The sequence below is a fragment of the Hippocampus comes genome, unplaced genomic scaffold, assembly GCF_001891065.2.
Source record: "Hippocampus comes isolate QL1 unplaced genomic scaffold, H_comes_QL1_v1.1 scaffold37, whole genome shotgun sequence".
Classification (NCBI taxonomy): Eukaryota; Metazoa; Chordata; class Actinopteri; order Syngnathiformes; family Syngnathidae; genus Hippocampus; species Hippocampus comes.
In genome coordinates, this window is record NW_017805535.1 from 612,853 (window position 1) to 628,967 (window position 16,115).

A 16,115-nucleotide genomic window follows, 5' to 3' on the forward strand; every position below is an offset into this window, starting at 1 on the left:
TAAAGGTGACAGTCGTGCCTGTGGTGGTCGGAGCACTCGGGGCAGTGACCCCCAAACTAGATGAGTGGTTGCAACAGATCCCGGGAACAACATCGGACATCTCAGTCCAGAAAAGTGCGGTGCTGGGAACAGCAAGGATACTGCGCGGAACCCTCAAGCTTCCTGGCCTCTGGTAGAGGACCCGAGCTGATTGGGGAGGGGACGGACACCACCCGAGGGGTGAGACGAGGATTTTTTTTATTTTATATATATGTATGTATGTATGTGTGTGTGTGTGTGTGTGTGTGTGTGTGTGTGTGTATTTATAGAATTTTTTTTTTTTTTTTTTAATGCCATGGTTATCGACATGATCAACATATTGGGTTGATGCGTTCTATATTTGTGTATTGACAACCCCAAAATAAAAGAGTTTGGGGTTCATTTCAGGCAGCGATAAACCTTTTTCATTGGGACAGCTGTTGGAGGTCTGTACTGAAAACACACAAATTTGTATTTTAATTTTTTTCATGACTTATTTTTCACGTAGAAAAAGATCTACAAATACCGTAAGGTGTTGAACAATCCAAGCCGCTGGGATGTTGTGCTGAAGGAGATCAGAGCACTCGTGGACATGGCCCTCACCTCACCACTGCAGGATGAGTCCATCCATCAGGCCCCTCTACATATCATCTCTACTTTGCTGGCTGAGGTAGCGTTAATCTTGTTTGTCTGGTTGTATTTGTCATTTCCTCAGAGGCGGACTATTTCAGGGAAGGTGGCATATCTTGGCACAGTCACCACAATTCCTTTGTTTCTTTCTTTCTTTCATACTGTCTGTCTGTCTTTTGTAAAATCTGTCATTCATTTATATCGTGTCATCTTTTTACCCTCAGAACTCTAATCTCAGCACACAGGATCACGAGAACATCATAGTGGTAAGAGCGAAGGTCACACGTTCACTTATTTTATTTTGTGGAGGTTGATTTCAGCTATTTATCAGATTTAGTTTGGAGGTTTCAAGATTGCAGTACAAATGCGTGATAGGTGTTTCATCCCATACTACATTTCATGTCACTGGAAAAGGATTCGTTGAGCGAATACTACGGGCACAGCTGAGTCATCGAACAAAGCTGAATTTATTGATGAATACAAAGCAACATTTACTTTAACAACAACAAAAAGTCCTGCAAAACATACTGATGTGTTTATCACTTAGTTATTTTACATTAAGAAAAAAAATCATTTTGGGGAGGCGGGGGCAAAACTGTAACAAGCACTCGTCATTCCCATCAAACCTGTCTTGTGAATTGGGTCATAGGTTCTCTTCCACATCTGCAGCAATGCTTTCCTTTGTCAAACAACAAACAAACAAAGTACCGTATTTTCACGACCATAGGGCGCACTTAAAAGTCTTAGATTTTCTCCAAAATGGAAGGGGCGCCTAATAATGTAGGCCACCTAAACTATGCACCGAGTTCCAAAATCTGTAATTGTTGCTGTGCCTTTGTGAGCGCTCCGCTTGACTGTCTGATGATATGCGGACACGCTGTTTATGTTGAGGAAAGGCGGACGTAACTGAGGACGGCATCCGGACGTTAAAGCGGAAGGACGCAAAAGGCACACCCACTGGTCGGTGAATATAATGCCAGTACGTCGATTGGGTAAAACAACAGACCCTGGCGACACGCCTATGACGCACCGTTCAAACTTCAAGTGATCAGTTACGCGAAGGAACATGGCCATCGAGCAGTGAAGGAAGCAGGAGAATGAGCTTTGCCAAGTCAAGAAGATGAAGCTGAGTTTTCGCAGAAACAAGGCGAGGCGGCATGAGTTGGAAGACCGACTGAAGCAATGGATTCACATTTTACCATGCCTGCGTTCAATAATGCAGTGCGTGTTTTATGTGTAGTAAACACAGAAATATCACCCGCAGCTGACACTGTGCCTCCTAATGCGGTGCGCCGCATGGTCGTGAAAATACGGTACCTTCGCGCATGGCAAATCCAGGCCTGACATTGGTCTACTGTACACAATAATGACTCATTTTGAGGTTCTGACTTTGTGTGTCTATTCCTCTGGCCCTCTTTGGAATACTGTATTCTTTTTACCTACGCCTGTATCTGGGTATTTACAGGCAATCGCACCTCTTCTAGAAAACAACCACCCACCCCCAGATCTTTGTGAGTTCTTCTGTAAGGTGAGGTGATGAAATGTTCTGAAACTGTCACGGCATTGAACATACAGTAGTGTTTGATTACAGACATGAATGTCCATTCGGATGTGTCATTAGTAATCCCTGTTTTGATAACCTCGGTTGTCATTTGGCGCCCTATGAATGAAAATGGACTTGCCCTGACTTTTTGCAGCATTGTCGTGAGCGGCCGCGTTCCATGGTTGTTATCGAAGTTTTCACGCCGGTGGTCCAGAGAATCCTCAAACACAACATGGTGAGTCATGATCCCCACAGAGGCTGCAGGAATGATGGAGATCAATTTCTGTTCCCTTACCGTCCAGGTCCGAATGGGTTCTATTCAGTCAGATTAGCCAGGTTTTGTGTTCTGTGTGCTTTGCAGGATTTTGGAAAGTGCCCTCGACTGCGCCTCTTCACTCAGGAGTACATCCTGGCACTGAATGAACTGAATGCAGGAATGGAAGTTGTCAAGAAGTTTGTTCACAGGTGAGAAATATGAATACTTGTACTCAATTTTACACTGCAGTGGGTTCAATAAATTAAATATTGACTGACTTTATCGAGAGCTGGGTCGAATTGACTTACACGCTATTCGGTATAAATAACAGAATCACGATAGAAATCTATATATGAATGAAAGCTACTAGCTTAGCACACAAGGTTCAAAATAATTTACTGCCGAGCTGGTCTGGTGAAATGTCCCCATAGGAAATGGTTTTGTTCCATGTTTTTTTTCCCTCTTTAACCCTTTCATGCACCCCGTAACCCGATAACATGATTAGCTGTCCACCGTAGTAACCGCTGTCCCTGAAAGGATTATTGTACTGTACAGTGGTTAACTTCTCCTTTTATTTGTGTGACAGCGAATGGTAAAATGTTACTTAAAAATGGCTTTTACTGTGTGATGGCGGCAGTTTGGGCCCTGAAATTTGAGCAATTTGGAATTCAGTCACTGTCACAGAGGGGAATGTGGTGTAGAGATTTGAGTGTATTCATCTAATTTATCTGAACTTTGAGTAAATCATAACCATGTGTTGAACCGATACTGTGTTGCAGCATGCACGGGCCAACAGGGCAGTGCCCTCACCCACGTGTCCTGCCAAACCTGGTTGCAGTATGTCTTGCTGCCATTTACTCGTGTTATGAGGAATTCATTAACAGGTTAGTCAGACATGCACACACGCACACACACACACACACACACACACACACACACACACACACACACACACATTCACATCAGTTTGTATCTACTCTCGTCTGCATGGTTAGAGTTGAAGAGTTTCCGTCACTCTTTTTTATGGGTTTGGCTTTTGAGTTGCTCAGATATGATGAGCCTGAAGGTCAGCGTCATAAAAGATCAATAGCTTACAGCTCATACTTTTGAGCACCGTTCTCATAACACTTCAAGACAGCGCAACGTGCGGAAATAAAAAAAAAAAAAAAAATTCTCGTCCTACATGCACGAGACCGAAATTAAAATATACACTCAACTTAATAACAACCTTCACTTACACTGACTTAGTAATTTCTCTCTTTCTCTCTCATTTCTCTCTGTGAATAATTCTACAGTCTATCCTACAGGTAATAATTTAAACTTGAATTATATTTACATATTCATTTTTTAATAACACTGGTCAACAAACTTTTACCATTTTTCTTCTTATTCAGAGCTGTAAGTAAACTTTTCTTGATACATTTTTGGAACTGATTCCAAATTTGCCTTTGTTTTTTTCTCTATCACCTCAGGTTTTCATCATGTATTCTTCTTCTTCTTCTTCTTCTTATTATTATTATTAGTAGTGGTAGTGGTAGTGGTAGTAGTAGTAGTAGTAGTAGTATTATGCGGTCCGGTGGTCCACTGGTTAGCGCGTCGACCTCACAGTGCAGAGGGCAGGGTTCGATTTCAGCTCCAGCCTTCCTGTGTGGGGTTTGCATGTTCTCCCTGTGCCTGCGTGGGTTTTCTTCGGGTACTCCGGTTTCCTCCCACATTCCAAAAATATGCAGGTTAATGGGACACTCTAAATTAGGTGTGAGCGTGACCGCGAATGGTTGTACGTCCATGTGTGCCCTGCGATTGGCTGGCAACCGGTTCAGGGTGTCCCCCGCCTACTGCCCGAAGACAGCTGGGATAGGGTCTAGCACGCCTGCGAGTCTGCAATACTTATACTTGTGAGGATCAGCAGATTATAAAATGGATGGATGGATAATTTAGAATTTCATCTACGCAAGACGACAGCGGCGAGACCACCTGACTTGATTCTCGGGGATAAATAAAAGATTTGTATTTGTGAGATGGCATGCGCTCAACGACGCAACATTGAGACCAAATGTGGAAAAGCTGATGAAATACCAAAAGCTGGCGATCGAAATGTGAAAAAGACGACTGGGTTACAAAATTGTTGTTGTACCCGTGATAATTTGTGCCTTCGGTGGTGGCGTTGGATTAGCAATGAACGATTTGGGAAAAATGTTTGAAAAGGAGGACCACTTGAAAAGGACTGTCTATGAAGTGGAGAAAACAGTATTAATGGACAGTGAGACAACCGCTCAATAGGTGCCAATCATTTTTGTTCTTTGTCATTTTGCTTGCACTAATCTGGTTTGTATCTGCCTTTCCGATGCACTACTGTTTTTAAAGACAAAAAATCAGTCAGCGCAATTCATCTCAGCTTTGGTAAATCACATGACGCATGCTAAATTAAACTATTTCAATATAGAACTTCTCCCCCAAATGTGCAAAATGGAAAATTCTGGTTTTGCCCGTTTTGTTGATTTGTGCCAGTTCTTACACATGTACTGTGTGTCCTTAGTAACCAGGCTCGAAGTAGTGTCACTGAAGTATGTTCCATGAGGCATTGTGCTGATGAAAATACAGCTCATATGCTGTAACCGCACAATCAGCGTCATCGGCATTGCCCCTGTCAACATCTTTCACCCCAGAGAACCCATCTTTGTTTTTTGTTTTTTTTTTCTTTTCCGTAACACCAACCCTCTGAGGTCCAGTACTTATGGCAGCCAGTCTCCTGGCTCGATGGTCTCATCGCATAAAATCTGTTGTTAATACAGCACATGTGCTTATGTTCATTGTTGGAGGTTAATCCCTGTCACCTTTCCCTTTTTTTCCCCTCCCATCGCCATTTTACCCTCCAGCCGAGATAACTCTCCAAGCCTGAAGGAGATCAGAAACGGCTGTCAGCAGCAGAATGACCGCAAGCCTCCGATGCCTCTCCGCCTGCTGCGCCCGGAGCCTCCGATGCCACCTTCCGCCACCCTGCTCCCCCTCTCCCCCAACCCCGCTCCTCCTCAGCCACCTCCTCCCACACCCCCAAACCCGCCACCATCGATCCCCATATGCTCTCCAACACCGAGCCTGCCCCTCTCTCCCCCTCCATCTGTTGTCAACTCGAGTGAGATCCTAGTGGAGTTGGAGCGCAACAACAACTGCGCCAACACGAAGCGGAAGTCCGAGCACGACAGTGAACCCAACCTCATCGACTGTCTCCTGGTCAGCCCAGCCGTCAACACTCTGTCCATCCAGCTGCCCGCTCAGGCCGACCGTGTGCTTGGGTGCTTTGCTCTCATCCTAAAGATGCTGTGAGTCTTGCACTGATCTTGGTGAAAGCGAAAAACATGCATGCTCTCACTCATCAGGTAATCATTTAGCACATAGTCCAATGCTATTAAAAGCTGTCAGAGTAAGTTGTCTACGACCTTATAAAACGCGATGTCAGATTCATAGCTGCAAAATGTCTCGGGGTAGTTTTTCATGTTTTACTCTGGTATTTTAACTTTTTGGGACAGATGTCTCAACCTTTAAATTTCTAGCTGTTTCATACACAACACAGTTCCGAGAGAAAGTAGTACATTTAAATCTTCCGACTTGGATGTTTTGTTTTTCACCTCTTGGCTGTCGTTTCACAGCTAATCATAAAATTTAGCAATAAGACGAATAAACACATCTAATAAATAGGATCCGCCTCTGTATTTGGAAAGAACTGGAAAGTGTGAGGCACACAAATTATCCCTTGATATGTAAGCCAGTTTAAGGGCTTCAAAAGTGGTTCAAAGTTTCTTCACGTGCAAAGATAATGCTCAGACAGTCCTAAAATAGCAGAGACGAACTGCAATTAAGCGATGACGGAAGCGCAGTTACAATAACGAGTGACGGATTGACGACAGATTTGGTCGGCTTGAAATGGCGACGGGCTGACGATGATAGACTTTTGGCGGTAGCGAATGACGAATGACGGCCCGGCTACATTTACTGACACGCCGACCTCTGGTTATCAATGTAGGTACAGTATATTCCCTACCCACAATATAGAGTTGCTTGTACTCAGTGAACGTGACATATTGGTTGATCGCACAATGCCCAAGCAGAGCTGCACTTCTGTGTGACTGTCTTTGAAGGTCTTGTTACCACATTGAAGAGATCGGCCTTAAATGACGCTGCATGACTTGTTAGCTAAAAAGAATCTTTTTTTTACTTCACTCCCAGTAATGTGAAACACCTTCTGTGAAGTCAGCACTGTGAGCTTGCGTCATCTCAGCAGCTCATGTTTAACCACACCTTTTGTCCTGGAGTCTTAGTCTTTGCATCCAACCCACAGAACTCATTTTATCTTTGTTCCTCTAATGACTGTGTGTGTGTGTGTGTGTGTGTGTGTGTGTGTGTGTGTGTGTGTGTGTGTGTGTGTGTGTGTGTGTGTGTGTGTGTGTGTGTGCGGTCTGATTACGACGACTGGAGACCTGCGTTGGCCAGCCTGTTGCAGCCCATCCCTTTTCCAAAAGAGTGAGTCGTCACACACATTAAAAGTGACACGTCAGCACGTTGTTGTTGCCAATTTAGCAATTCAGTACTCAAGTTCATTTTTATAGTTACTGATGTGTCGCATTTACAACTTTAAGAACTGATAATTGAGAATTCTGGCCATGTTGTGGAATTGGTTGTAAATTTCATTGAATAGAAACTGAGGAGACAATGGAATGTACTACTTGGTGGCAGTCACTGTTCATGGTAAGATGGTGAGGTGGAGCCTGTTTCAGCTGATTTGCAGAGTACTGTACACCATAGAGTGGACGGAAGTCAATCACAGGCCTTATCTGGGCAGGCAACCATTTGCGCTTGCATTCACTAAGGGCGATTTACGGGCTTGAATTAAACTGGCATTCTTGTTTTTGAAATGTAGCAGAAATCTCGAGAAAACCCAAGCAAGCACAAGGGGAACACAAAGACTTCATCTTCAGCTTATTGTCTCCCGTCTGAAATTAATTCTTCATATTTAAAAATAAATAACAATTGACTCATTGATTTCATATTTACCATAGTTGAAAAAAAAATCAAATGCCAAATGAGGTCACAATCCCAGAAATTTACAGAGACCTGTTGTTTTTTTCCCTTCTGGGATTTTCAGTGATGCCTTGAAATAAGAGCGACCCAATTTTCGAGATACAGGCTGTTATTTGGCCTTTTTTGTTTTGCTCAGACTTGCGACCATAAACCTGAGGTACAAGTGTTGTATGGTGGCATTGAACTCGACTCACTTGACACTGAGCAGCAGTGTCGGAGATGGTAAACAATTCTTCAAAAAAGAGGCTTCAAGCTCTTTGTCACTCCCACTTGAAGTTTACTGTCAAAATAAACATAAAACAAAGAATTAGATGAAACAACCAAACTTTGCTTAAAGAATGCCCTCCCTATCTTAAGCTAACACATAATGTAAAACACCATTGATGCATTACACTGTCACCTGGTGGCCAAGGCAGCCACACCGGAAGGCGCGCCGCACTTCATTAAATTGAAGTATTCATTCATGATTCAAACTGTTTAATTCTGTACATGCTATTTATATTATTACTCTGGTTTTTATGGCGTGAAAAAATATACTATTTATTTTTTTGTGGGAAGGCTGGATCGGAATAATAGGCATTGCCATTTATTTCAATGAAAAGCTATAAAGTGAGTTATGAATATTTTGATTTACGAGAATGGCCACTGAACAAATTGAACATGTATCTGGAGGCACCACTGTACTTTATTTCTCCTGCTGCCAGACAAGCTGTAAAACCATTTTTCCCCAGCAAGATTTTTTTTAACAACTTCCACAGAAATTATTATGAAAATAAGTGTATAACCTTGCAAAACATCCCTGTTGTCAAAACATGTATGGAGACACGATAATTCATCAAATGAATGTTTTAATGTTTGACAATTTAACATCATAAAATAATCCCCTTTGGTTCAGTCCAATAACCCGAGGCCAAAAATAATTGTAAAACCATCAACACAGGCTTGCTACAAAATACTTTCTCGGTGTACCTTGGGAAGTTGAGACCGTTGTTTTTCTTTGGGGAATGAAATGCTGACGTGCGTTGAAGACACTCGACAACATGCTTCCTGTATGGAGGGTTGTGAACTGGAGAGTTCAAGCCTTGTTCCCCAGAGAGCCTGTTATAATGTGTTCAAGCTGCCCCAAGACAGTTCTGGAAGTAGCTCATGAGGTGTCAGACTGACGGGTTCATTAAGCAGTGGAGATGAGATGACTTGTTGTCTGTTACACTGGGACTCACCTTTAACTCACCTGCACCATTGTTGCCTCGTGCTTGACTTAAAGGTATCATTAGGAAAGGCAAAAACACTCCCCAGGTTACCTGTAGCTCAGGATACAATGAAGTCACATCAACGCACACACTAACAAGCACACATCGAGCTCATTGCGACAAACAACATTTTGTGATGGGTAAATGCAGTGGATCCTAAATCAAGCACACTATCTGTTGCGAATTCCAAATTGTTCTCATCTCAAAACAATATTTCCCACAGCAAATGGGAAATGTAAAATGATTTGATTAGCTCCAGTCTCATCATGAACTCTACAGTTGTAACATTTTAAAGGCCCTCTAAAGGGAAAATAAAATGTCTTATCAATTTGATACACCGTAGAGAGGGTCGCTAACTAATCTGCCAAATTTGAATGAATAAAAAAATACGAGTATTTGAAATCAGGCTCCAAAATCATGAAAACTAGAGCCTCTCAACCAAATGCTTTCAACCAGTGAACCGCCAACACATATTCAAACAGACAACCTTGTGAGCGCTGCGCAGCCATAATGAAACAAAGATACCAAGAGTGTAGTTAACTAAACGAATGAAGGAGACAAGCAAGACCTCTAAGGATATTTAGCCCCTTGTGGATGTGAGCCCACGAGGTTTGTGTGCCTTTTTGTTGAATCAATTGTCCTCATAACATTTGTCTTTCATAAATTGTGTTTATATGCCATTTGCATTTATGTTTCATGTCCGTGTTTGTGACCAGTTCTCATTGTTACAGTGCAGTGGTTGTGAAGGCTCAACATAACTAAAGCTGTAATGTATTGTATTGTATTCGCTTTGGCGTAGTACCATCTAGTGCAGGGGTGTCAAAGTCAAATGGACGGAGGGCCAGATAAAAAATTTTGCTGCAAGCCGAGGGCCGGACTGATCGAATGTTCATTGAAAATTTTAAAAATGACCACATATTGTTTATTGAACCAAATTTAATTGACTGAAAACCTAACAAATACATTCCAATACGGTCAGATAAATAAAGCAACATTTTTTTATGGCTATGTCAGTAAACTTTAATTTCCAACAGGCACAAAAAAATTTCCTTTGTATAAAAATACCCATAACATGAATGAAAAAAGCCGATATTATTCAAGGCACTATCACTAGTCCATATTTTCTCTTTTAGCAAAAGTAGGCTAAATTTACTTAAAAGAAAAACAAATAATAGTGCAGTAATTTTCGATCATTTACTCGAATAAAATATTTTTAAAACATAATTGGATTGAAATACAACAAAATAAAGTGCAAAAATGTATAAACCAAAAACAACACTTTCTTCAAGAAGTAACAAGCAGCGAAAGCAAATATTATACTTTAATTTTTAAACTTGAACTGAGTAAAAACGCTTAATATGTGATTGCACAGTATATTATAAGTAATATTCACTTCTTTGAGGCTGAGGCTGATACTCGGTGGTGTCTTAACTTTTCTACAAGTTCATCAATATTTGGGGTCAGGCTCTGAGCTGAGCAAATCCTCAAAATTGAGTGAGGGTGTTCAGCAGTAAATCGACTTCTGTGTGATGTTTTGTTCAGCTTCATCAAAGAAAATAGTTGTTCACACACGTATGTGCTGCCAAACTTTCGACAACGTTTGAGCAGCCTGGATGCGCAGCGGGACCACTGTGTCGGGGAGGAAACCGTCAAACTGCGCAGCACGCACTGCCGTATCTTTGCAGAAACACTGCCATTGTGTTTCTGCTAATGCTCACGTTTAAAAAGAGTTGCTTTTTTTCGGGGTAAACTTCGTCACAAACTTTAAGTATACCGTTTTTAATGAAATCCCCCTTCCCCCTCCATGTCCATGTTCTTGTTTTTGTTCGCGTGTTTCGTTTCATGATGTCGTCTCAGATTACACTATTTCAATCGCGCCAAACTTTCTCCGCACAGAAGACACACAGGTTTTCCAGCTACGTCCATGAACATGTACTTCGACTCCCACCTTGTTTGAAACCCCCGGTTATCAGTGTCCACCTTCCGTTTTGCCATTTTTGATAGGTATCTGAAAGCTAATGTCACTGTTATGGGAACGACTGCTCGACTAATAAATATTTAAATAAAGCGGGCTGACTGCTTGGCGCGTCACCGTTGCATTGTGGGAAATGTAGTATTGGTGCGTGTAAAAGATCTGCGGGCTCTCGGCTTGCTCCGGTCCGTGGGCCGGTTCTAATAATAAATCAATATCATCCCAGGGGCCACTGAAAACATTCTCGCGGGCCGGATTTGGCCCGCGGGCCGACACTTTGACATATGTGATCTAGTGGATGCATAACACAACCAAAGCCACTATTGTTATCTTTTCTATGAACCTTATAATGCACTGTGCCCTATACAGTATATGAAAATAGTTTAAAAATACATCTTTTGGGAACATTTAATGCTTTTAAAATCGCCTTATATTGCGGAAAAAAACTGTCATTGTAATAACCAGAAGACGCCCTCTGACATTCTGTTGACCGTTTCTCCCGAGATAAAATCACCAAAAAGAGCAATGTCATTAGCGTCCACGTGCTGTCATAAAAAATTCAGCTCTAACCAAATAGTGAGCTCAAATGATGTATGACTATACACAGAACAATTCTAAATATTCAACAATGTTTCCATTGAGACACTGACATGTCATTTGTCCTCTTCTGCAGGGCCCTTGCACATGCCAAATTCACCAAGTAAGTATCACATAAAACAAGACTGGATCTCAAAATATTGATTTTAGTTTCCCAACTTTATTCTTTACCTGCGTCTCAATAGGGAACTGAAATATGTTATTCAGAGGTTTGCAGAGGATCCAAGGCAAGAGGTGAGACTTTGTTTAAAAGCCCTTCAATGCTCCAGAGGACACCCCTGACACAGAGGACACCCTTTGTACCTTCTAGGTCCATTCCTGCCTTCTCAGCGTGCGTTCAGGAAAAGATGGCTGGTTTCAGCTCTATAGTCCGGGAGGGGTGGCCTGTGACGATGATGGTGAACTTTTCGCCAGTATGGTGGGTCTACAGACTCTCACTAACACCCGTAACCTTAATTGGTTGTGATGGTCATGATTGGTATTAACTGTCCCATCCCTCTCTCTTCTTCGAAACCAGGTTCATATCCTGATGGGTTCCTGTTATAAGACTAAGAAGTTCCTCTTCTCTTTGGCTGAGAACAAGCTCGGCCCCTGCATGCTATTAGCCTTGCGTGGGAACCAGACGATGGTTGAGGTACGTCATTGTTTATATTCAATTCTAAGGCAAGTATTTATTCACAAGCCACTTGGTTATGTTTTGATCAACATTTCGATTTATTTCTCAAGGGTCAACCAAGAGCCCATTGTGTTTTGGTGATGAGGATAAAAGTGCAGATAAAGTATTGGATTGTCACTTTGACAATGAGACACCAGACTTAGCGAATATGTTCCTCAATTTTGCAACAATACAGATTCCAAAATTTATTACGTAACTGAATACTCACCAGTTGACAGTTATGTAAAAAAAAAAAAACATGGATCTATTTACGACAATTGTCATCCCGCTGATCATGAAACTAGGACTCACAGAAGTCAAGAGGATGGTTTGAAACATAGTTTTTTGATGTTCCTGGACAATAGTGAGCTTTGCAATAAATAAATAAAGAAAAGCACAATATGAGGCGAGATCGATATGACAACAACTTTTCAGGAAACCTTTGCTGTCCAACATTGATATTTTGTGTCGGGAAAAACCTTGCATTCAATAATAATTCATAATTATGTACTAAGAATATTGATGATGAAAATTTGGAATGGGTCTAGTATTGAAATACATTTGCTATTTAAGTGTTATTGTAATAGTAGCGGGTGGTCCAGTGGTTAGTGCGTCGACCTCACAATGCAGAGGTTCCGAGTTCAATTCCAGCTCCGGCCTCCCTGTGTGGAGTTTGCATGTTCTCCCCAGCCTGCGTGGGTTTTCTCCGGGTACTCCGGTTTCCTCCCACATTCCAAAAACATGCATGGAAGGCTGATTGAACACTCCAAATTGTCCCTCGGTGTGGGTGTGAGCGTGGATGGTTGTTTGTCTCTGTGTGCCCTGCGATTGATTGGCTGGCAACCTGTTCGGGTGTCCCACGCCTACTGCCCGAAGACAGCTGGGATAGGCTCCAGCACCCCCCGCGACCCTTGTGAAGATTAAGCGGATCAGAAAATGGATGGAAGGATGGATGTAATAGTAGCTTCAGTTACTGGAGTGGAAGTCATTTGCTTTGCTCATAGTTCATCAGAATTGAAAAGATTTGGTTATAAACCACAAATGTTTTTATTTGAATGATACTGTCAATACATACAGAAAATCCTAGAAACGTTCCCCCTTGTGGCTGTAATCAATACAGGGATGTCATGAGAGGAATTTGAATGAATGCCTCTTGTGTGATTTGACGTCATGTCATGGTGTCACTGCCGTGTTATAGCTGTGTCCACTTTTCTGTATGTTATTTCAACTTTGGTATTCATGATGAAGATGTAAACTTGTTCAGAAGCTGGAAAAAATTAGCTCACCTGCCAAAAACATAACCTAGTGCAGGTTGAGCCATCAAAGCATACCACAGCAACCCCCCCATGTTGGGATGGATATCGGGAGCAGTTCAGTTTGGACCATCAGGGACTGATTTAGTGAGGTTTTGAGTGTGCAAAAACGGGCACAAGCAAATGTGCAAGCTGATCTATTAGCTGAGGGCAACCAAAATTGCGTCCGTTAAATGTGCTAAATTGTCACGCAGTACTTTTGGCGCAATCTACATTTCCGTCCATCTGGGTCATTTCAGCACACTGACAATGGTGATGGCCTCTCCCAGAGTAGACTGTTGCATAATAAAAACAAAAGTGATTGAGACACAGGCTGGGAAACGTTTCAAGTAGAGGTGTGTTGGACAACCCAGTGCTTGCTGAACCCGAAGCGACGGAGAGGAAAAGATAAGCAGTAATGGCAACAAAAATAAATACCTAAATAATTAAATCAATCAAACACAGACTCACTGTCCATATTGATGCATAGTGCACACATTCTGGCAAACGAGCTGAATTGGAGCGTTTTCGCTCTCTTATGGTCAAAGTCTGCAAATCTCTTAAAGCTGATCTTCCCTAGTTTTAATTGCTGGTATTACGCAGGATGAATACATAGCTGTACAGCCGAGCACCATTTGTTTACCTCCTCCACTAACACTTCAAATTCCATCACCTCAAACTTCATTTTGTAAATGTACAAATGAATTCAACTCCTGCGCTTCCACAATTTTCTTTCACTTGCAGTAACAATGGTGGGAATCTGCACTCGTGAGATTCTTCTCGTCTAAACGTTTGATTGTGTGTGGCCAGATTTTATGTCTGATGTTGGAGTACAACATCATCGAGAACAAGGACACCCAGCTGCAGATCATTTCCACTCTGGAGAGCACCCAGGTGGGCATCCGCATGTACGAACAGCTCTGCGACCGACAGCGGGAACTTAAAGAACTGGTGAGTTACTTATTGCTTATGCACATAAAGACTCACATGCGCACATGTAGACATGTGCGCATGATTAACACTGTGCAATTAACACTCTGCAATTAACACTGTGCTGTGGCTTTTGGCGCAACGCTAAACTTACAGTATACATACAGGTCTACAGGTAAGTTTTCTCTAGTAAGGAATCATATTTGCATTGTCCAATCTTTCCTTAAAACAGAGGTTCCTTTTGTGGGAAACCACTATGGCAGGGGTCCCCAACCGCCGGTCCGCGGACCGGTACCGGTCCGCACAGAAAGAACTTGCCATAAAATTCAGTTTTATTTATTTCGGAATACGAAAAATGTTTTATTTTGAAAAACTACCGGATTCTCCGTTAAATCCGTCTGTGTCACGCTTGACACACGTCAAGCCACGCTTCTCCATCACGTGACCGATTACAGCACTTCAAAACAAAACGCAGGCGTTCGCAAAATGAGTTAAAAAAAACTGCTGGAGATCGCAAATGACGGCGGCCTTCAAAGTACGTTCGACGAGACAACTGGATTAAAGTTATGGCTGAATACTCTGAGATCGCCGCAATAGCACTGTTGCTATTTCCGACATCCTACCTGTGTGAGGCGGGGGGTTTCTGCCGCAACGGCGACGAAAACAAAATTACGAAGTAGACTGGACACAAACCACACACTTGAGGTGTCATTGTCTCCTATTACCCCGAGATGGGACCGTCTGGTTGCAGAAAATCAAGCTCGGTGCTGTGGTGAGTCGTCATTTTCATGCACTTTGAATTTGCGTTGTATCGTATTTTGAAGACATTAAACATTGCCATAGCGATCGGAGTGTTGCGGCCAGATTAGACGCTCCTTGTGTTTATTATTATATTTCGAAAACGCCACCATTTTCATGCAGCTCATACCATATTATTTTGTTGTATTATTTCCGCCACACCTTAAATGCCGGTCCCTGAAAATATTGTCTGACATAAACAGGTCCGTGGGCCAAAAAAGGTTGGGGGCCCCTGCACTATGGTACATGTCCTTTATGAACATGCAAGTATGAAACAACACACACAATAAAATGCAAAAATATATGGGCCAAAAATTGTATAGAGCACAAAACCTGCAGCATACAGTACAAGTATATGAACAAAATACAATATAAAAAGACGCGTCGCAAAATGAGGACTATTTGCTACAAAATGAGACCAGTAACAGACCTGGTGGCTTTTCTTTCCACCCACTTACTGTCTCTAACTTGAGCTCCCCTCGGCCACCACCTCAGATGATGTCGTGCAACCAACTTTTGAAGCCAGCCACCGGACGCTTCGAAGTCCTCTATGCCCATAGTTAGCACTATGGACTATGGAACTCGCCTTCTCTCTAATTAGTGGTCCAGTTAGCGGAAGGTTTTTAGCACGATAACAGGTAAAGCATCAGTGGCGGGCCGTGCATTTCAACCTTAGGCCTTCAGTGACGTCACATACATACACAATATAGGCTCGTCAAGCAGCACTTAATTTCAGGAGCATTTAAAACCATCAAGTATGCATTCACAATTAAGAGCAGGAAACTAAATTTACAGATAGTCAAAAATAAAAAGATGATTTAAAAATACGAAATAAAATGCCACCCAAATTACGTTGTGTGATCTTAAACAAGTCTGTCCAATAAATTGCGCAATGTCGCAGGTTCATATAAGACACCAACCAAACAACAACAAAACAAACTATTCTTTGAAAATAAACAGATCATTTGCATTTTGAAAATCGGCGATACAACAGCAAACAACTGAAAATGTTGAACAGCTGAGATTGAACGAACTTTCGTGCACGAAGGTGACTACAATGCGCCATTATAAATTGCAGGTGAGCAGATTTATTTGATA

The 16,115-nt window shown here is 42.1% G+C and overlaps 1 protein-coding gene across 2 annotated transcripts in view; it reads left to right on the plus strand.

Annotated features, from left to right (window-relative positions):
* Positions 1–16,115, plus strand: part of cmip (c-Maf inducing protein) — a 70,532-nt gene that overhangs the window by 45,014 nt on the left and 9,403 nt on the right. For both annotated transcript variants that reach the window (XM_019878113.1, XM_019878112.1), the window contains 13 exons: positions 527–688; positions 873–914; positions 2,114–2,176; positions 2,346–2,426; positions 2,553–2,656; positions 3,227–3,331; positions 5,324–5,767; positions 6,900–6,965; positions 11,419–11,445; positions 11,528–11,576; positions 11,653–11,760; positions 11,860–11,976; positions 14,100–14,240. In XM_019878113.1, coding sequence (XP_019733672.1) covers positions 527–688; positions 873–914; positions 2,114–2,176; positions 2,346–2,426; positions 2,553–2,656; positions 3,227–3,331; positions 5,324–5,767; positions 6,900–6,965; positions 11,419–11,445; positions 11,528–11,576; positions 11,653–11,760; positions 11,860–11,976; positions 14,100–14,240 — 1,509 coding nt within the window. The remainder of the gene's footprint in view (positions 1–526; positions 689–872; positions 915–2,113; positions 2,177–2,345; positions 2,427–2,552; positions 2,657–3,226; positions 3,332–5,323; positions 5,768–6,899; positions 6,966–11,418; positions 11,446–11,527; positions 11,577–11,652; positions 11,761–11,859; positions 11,977–14,099; positions 14,241–16,115) is intronic.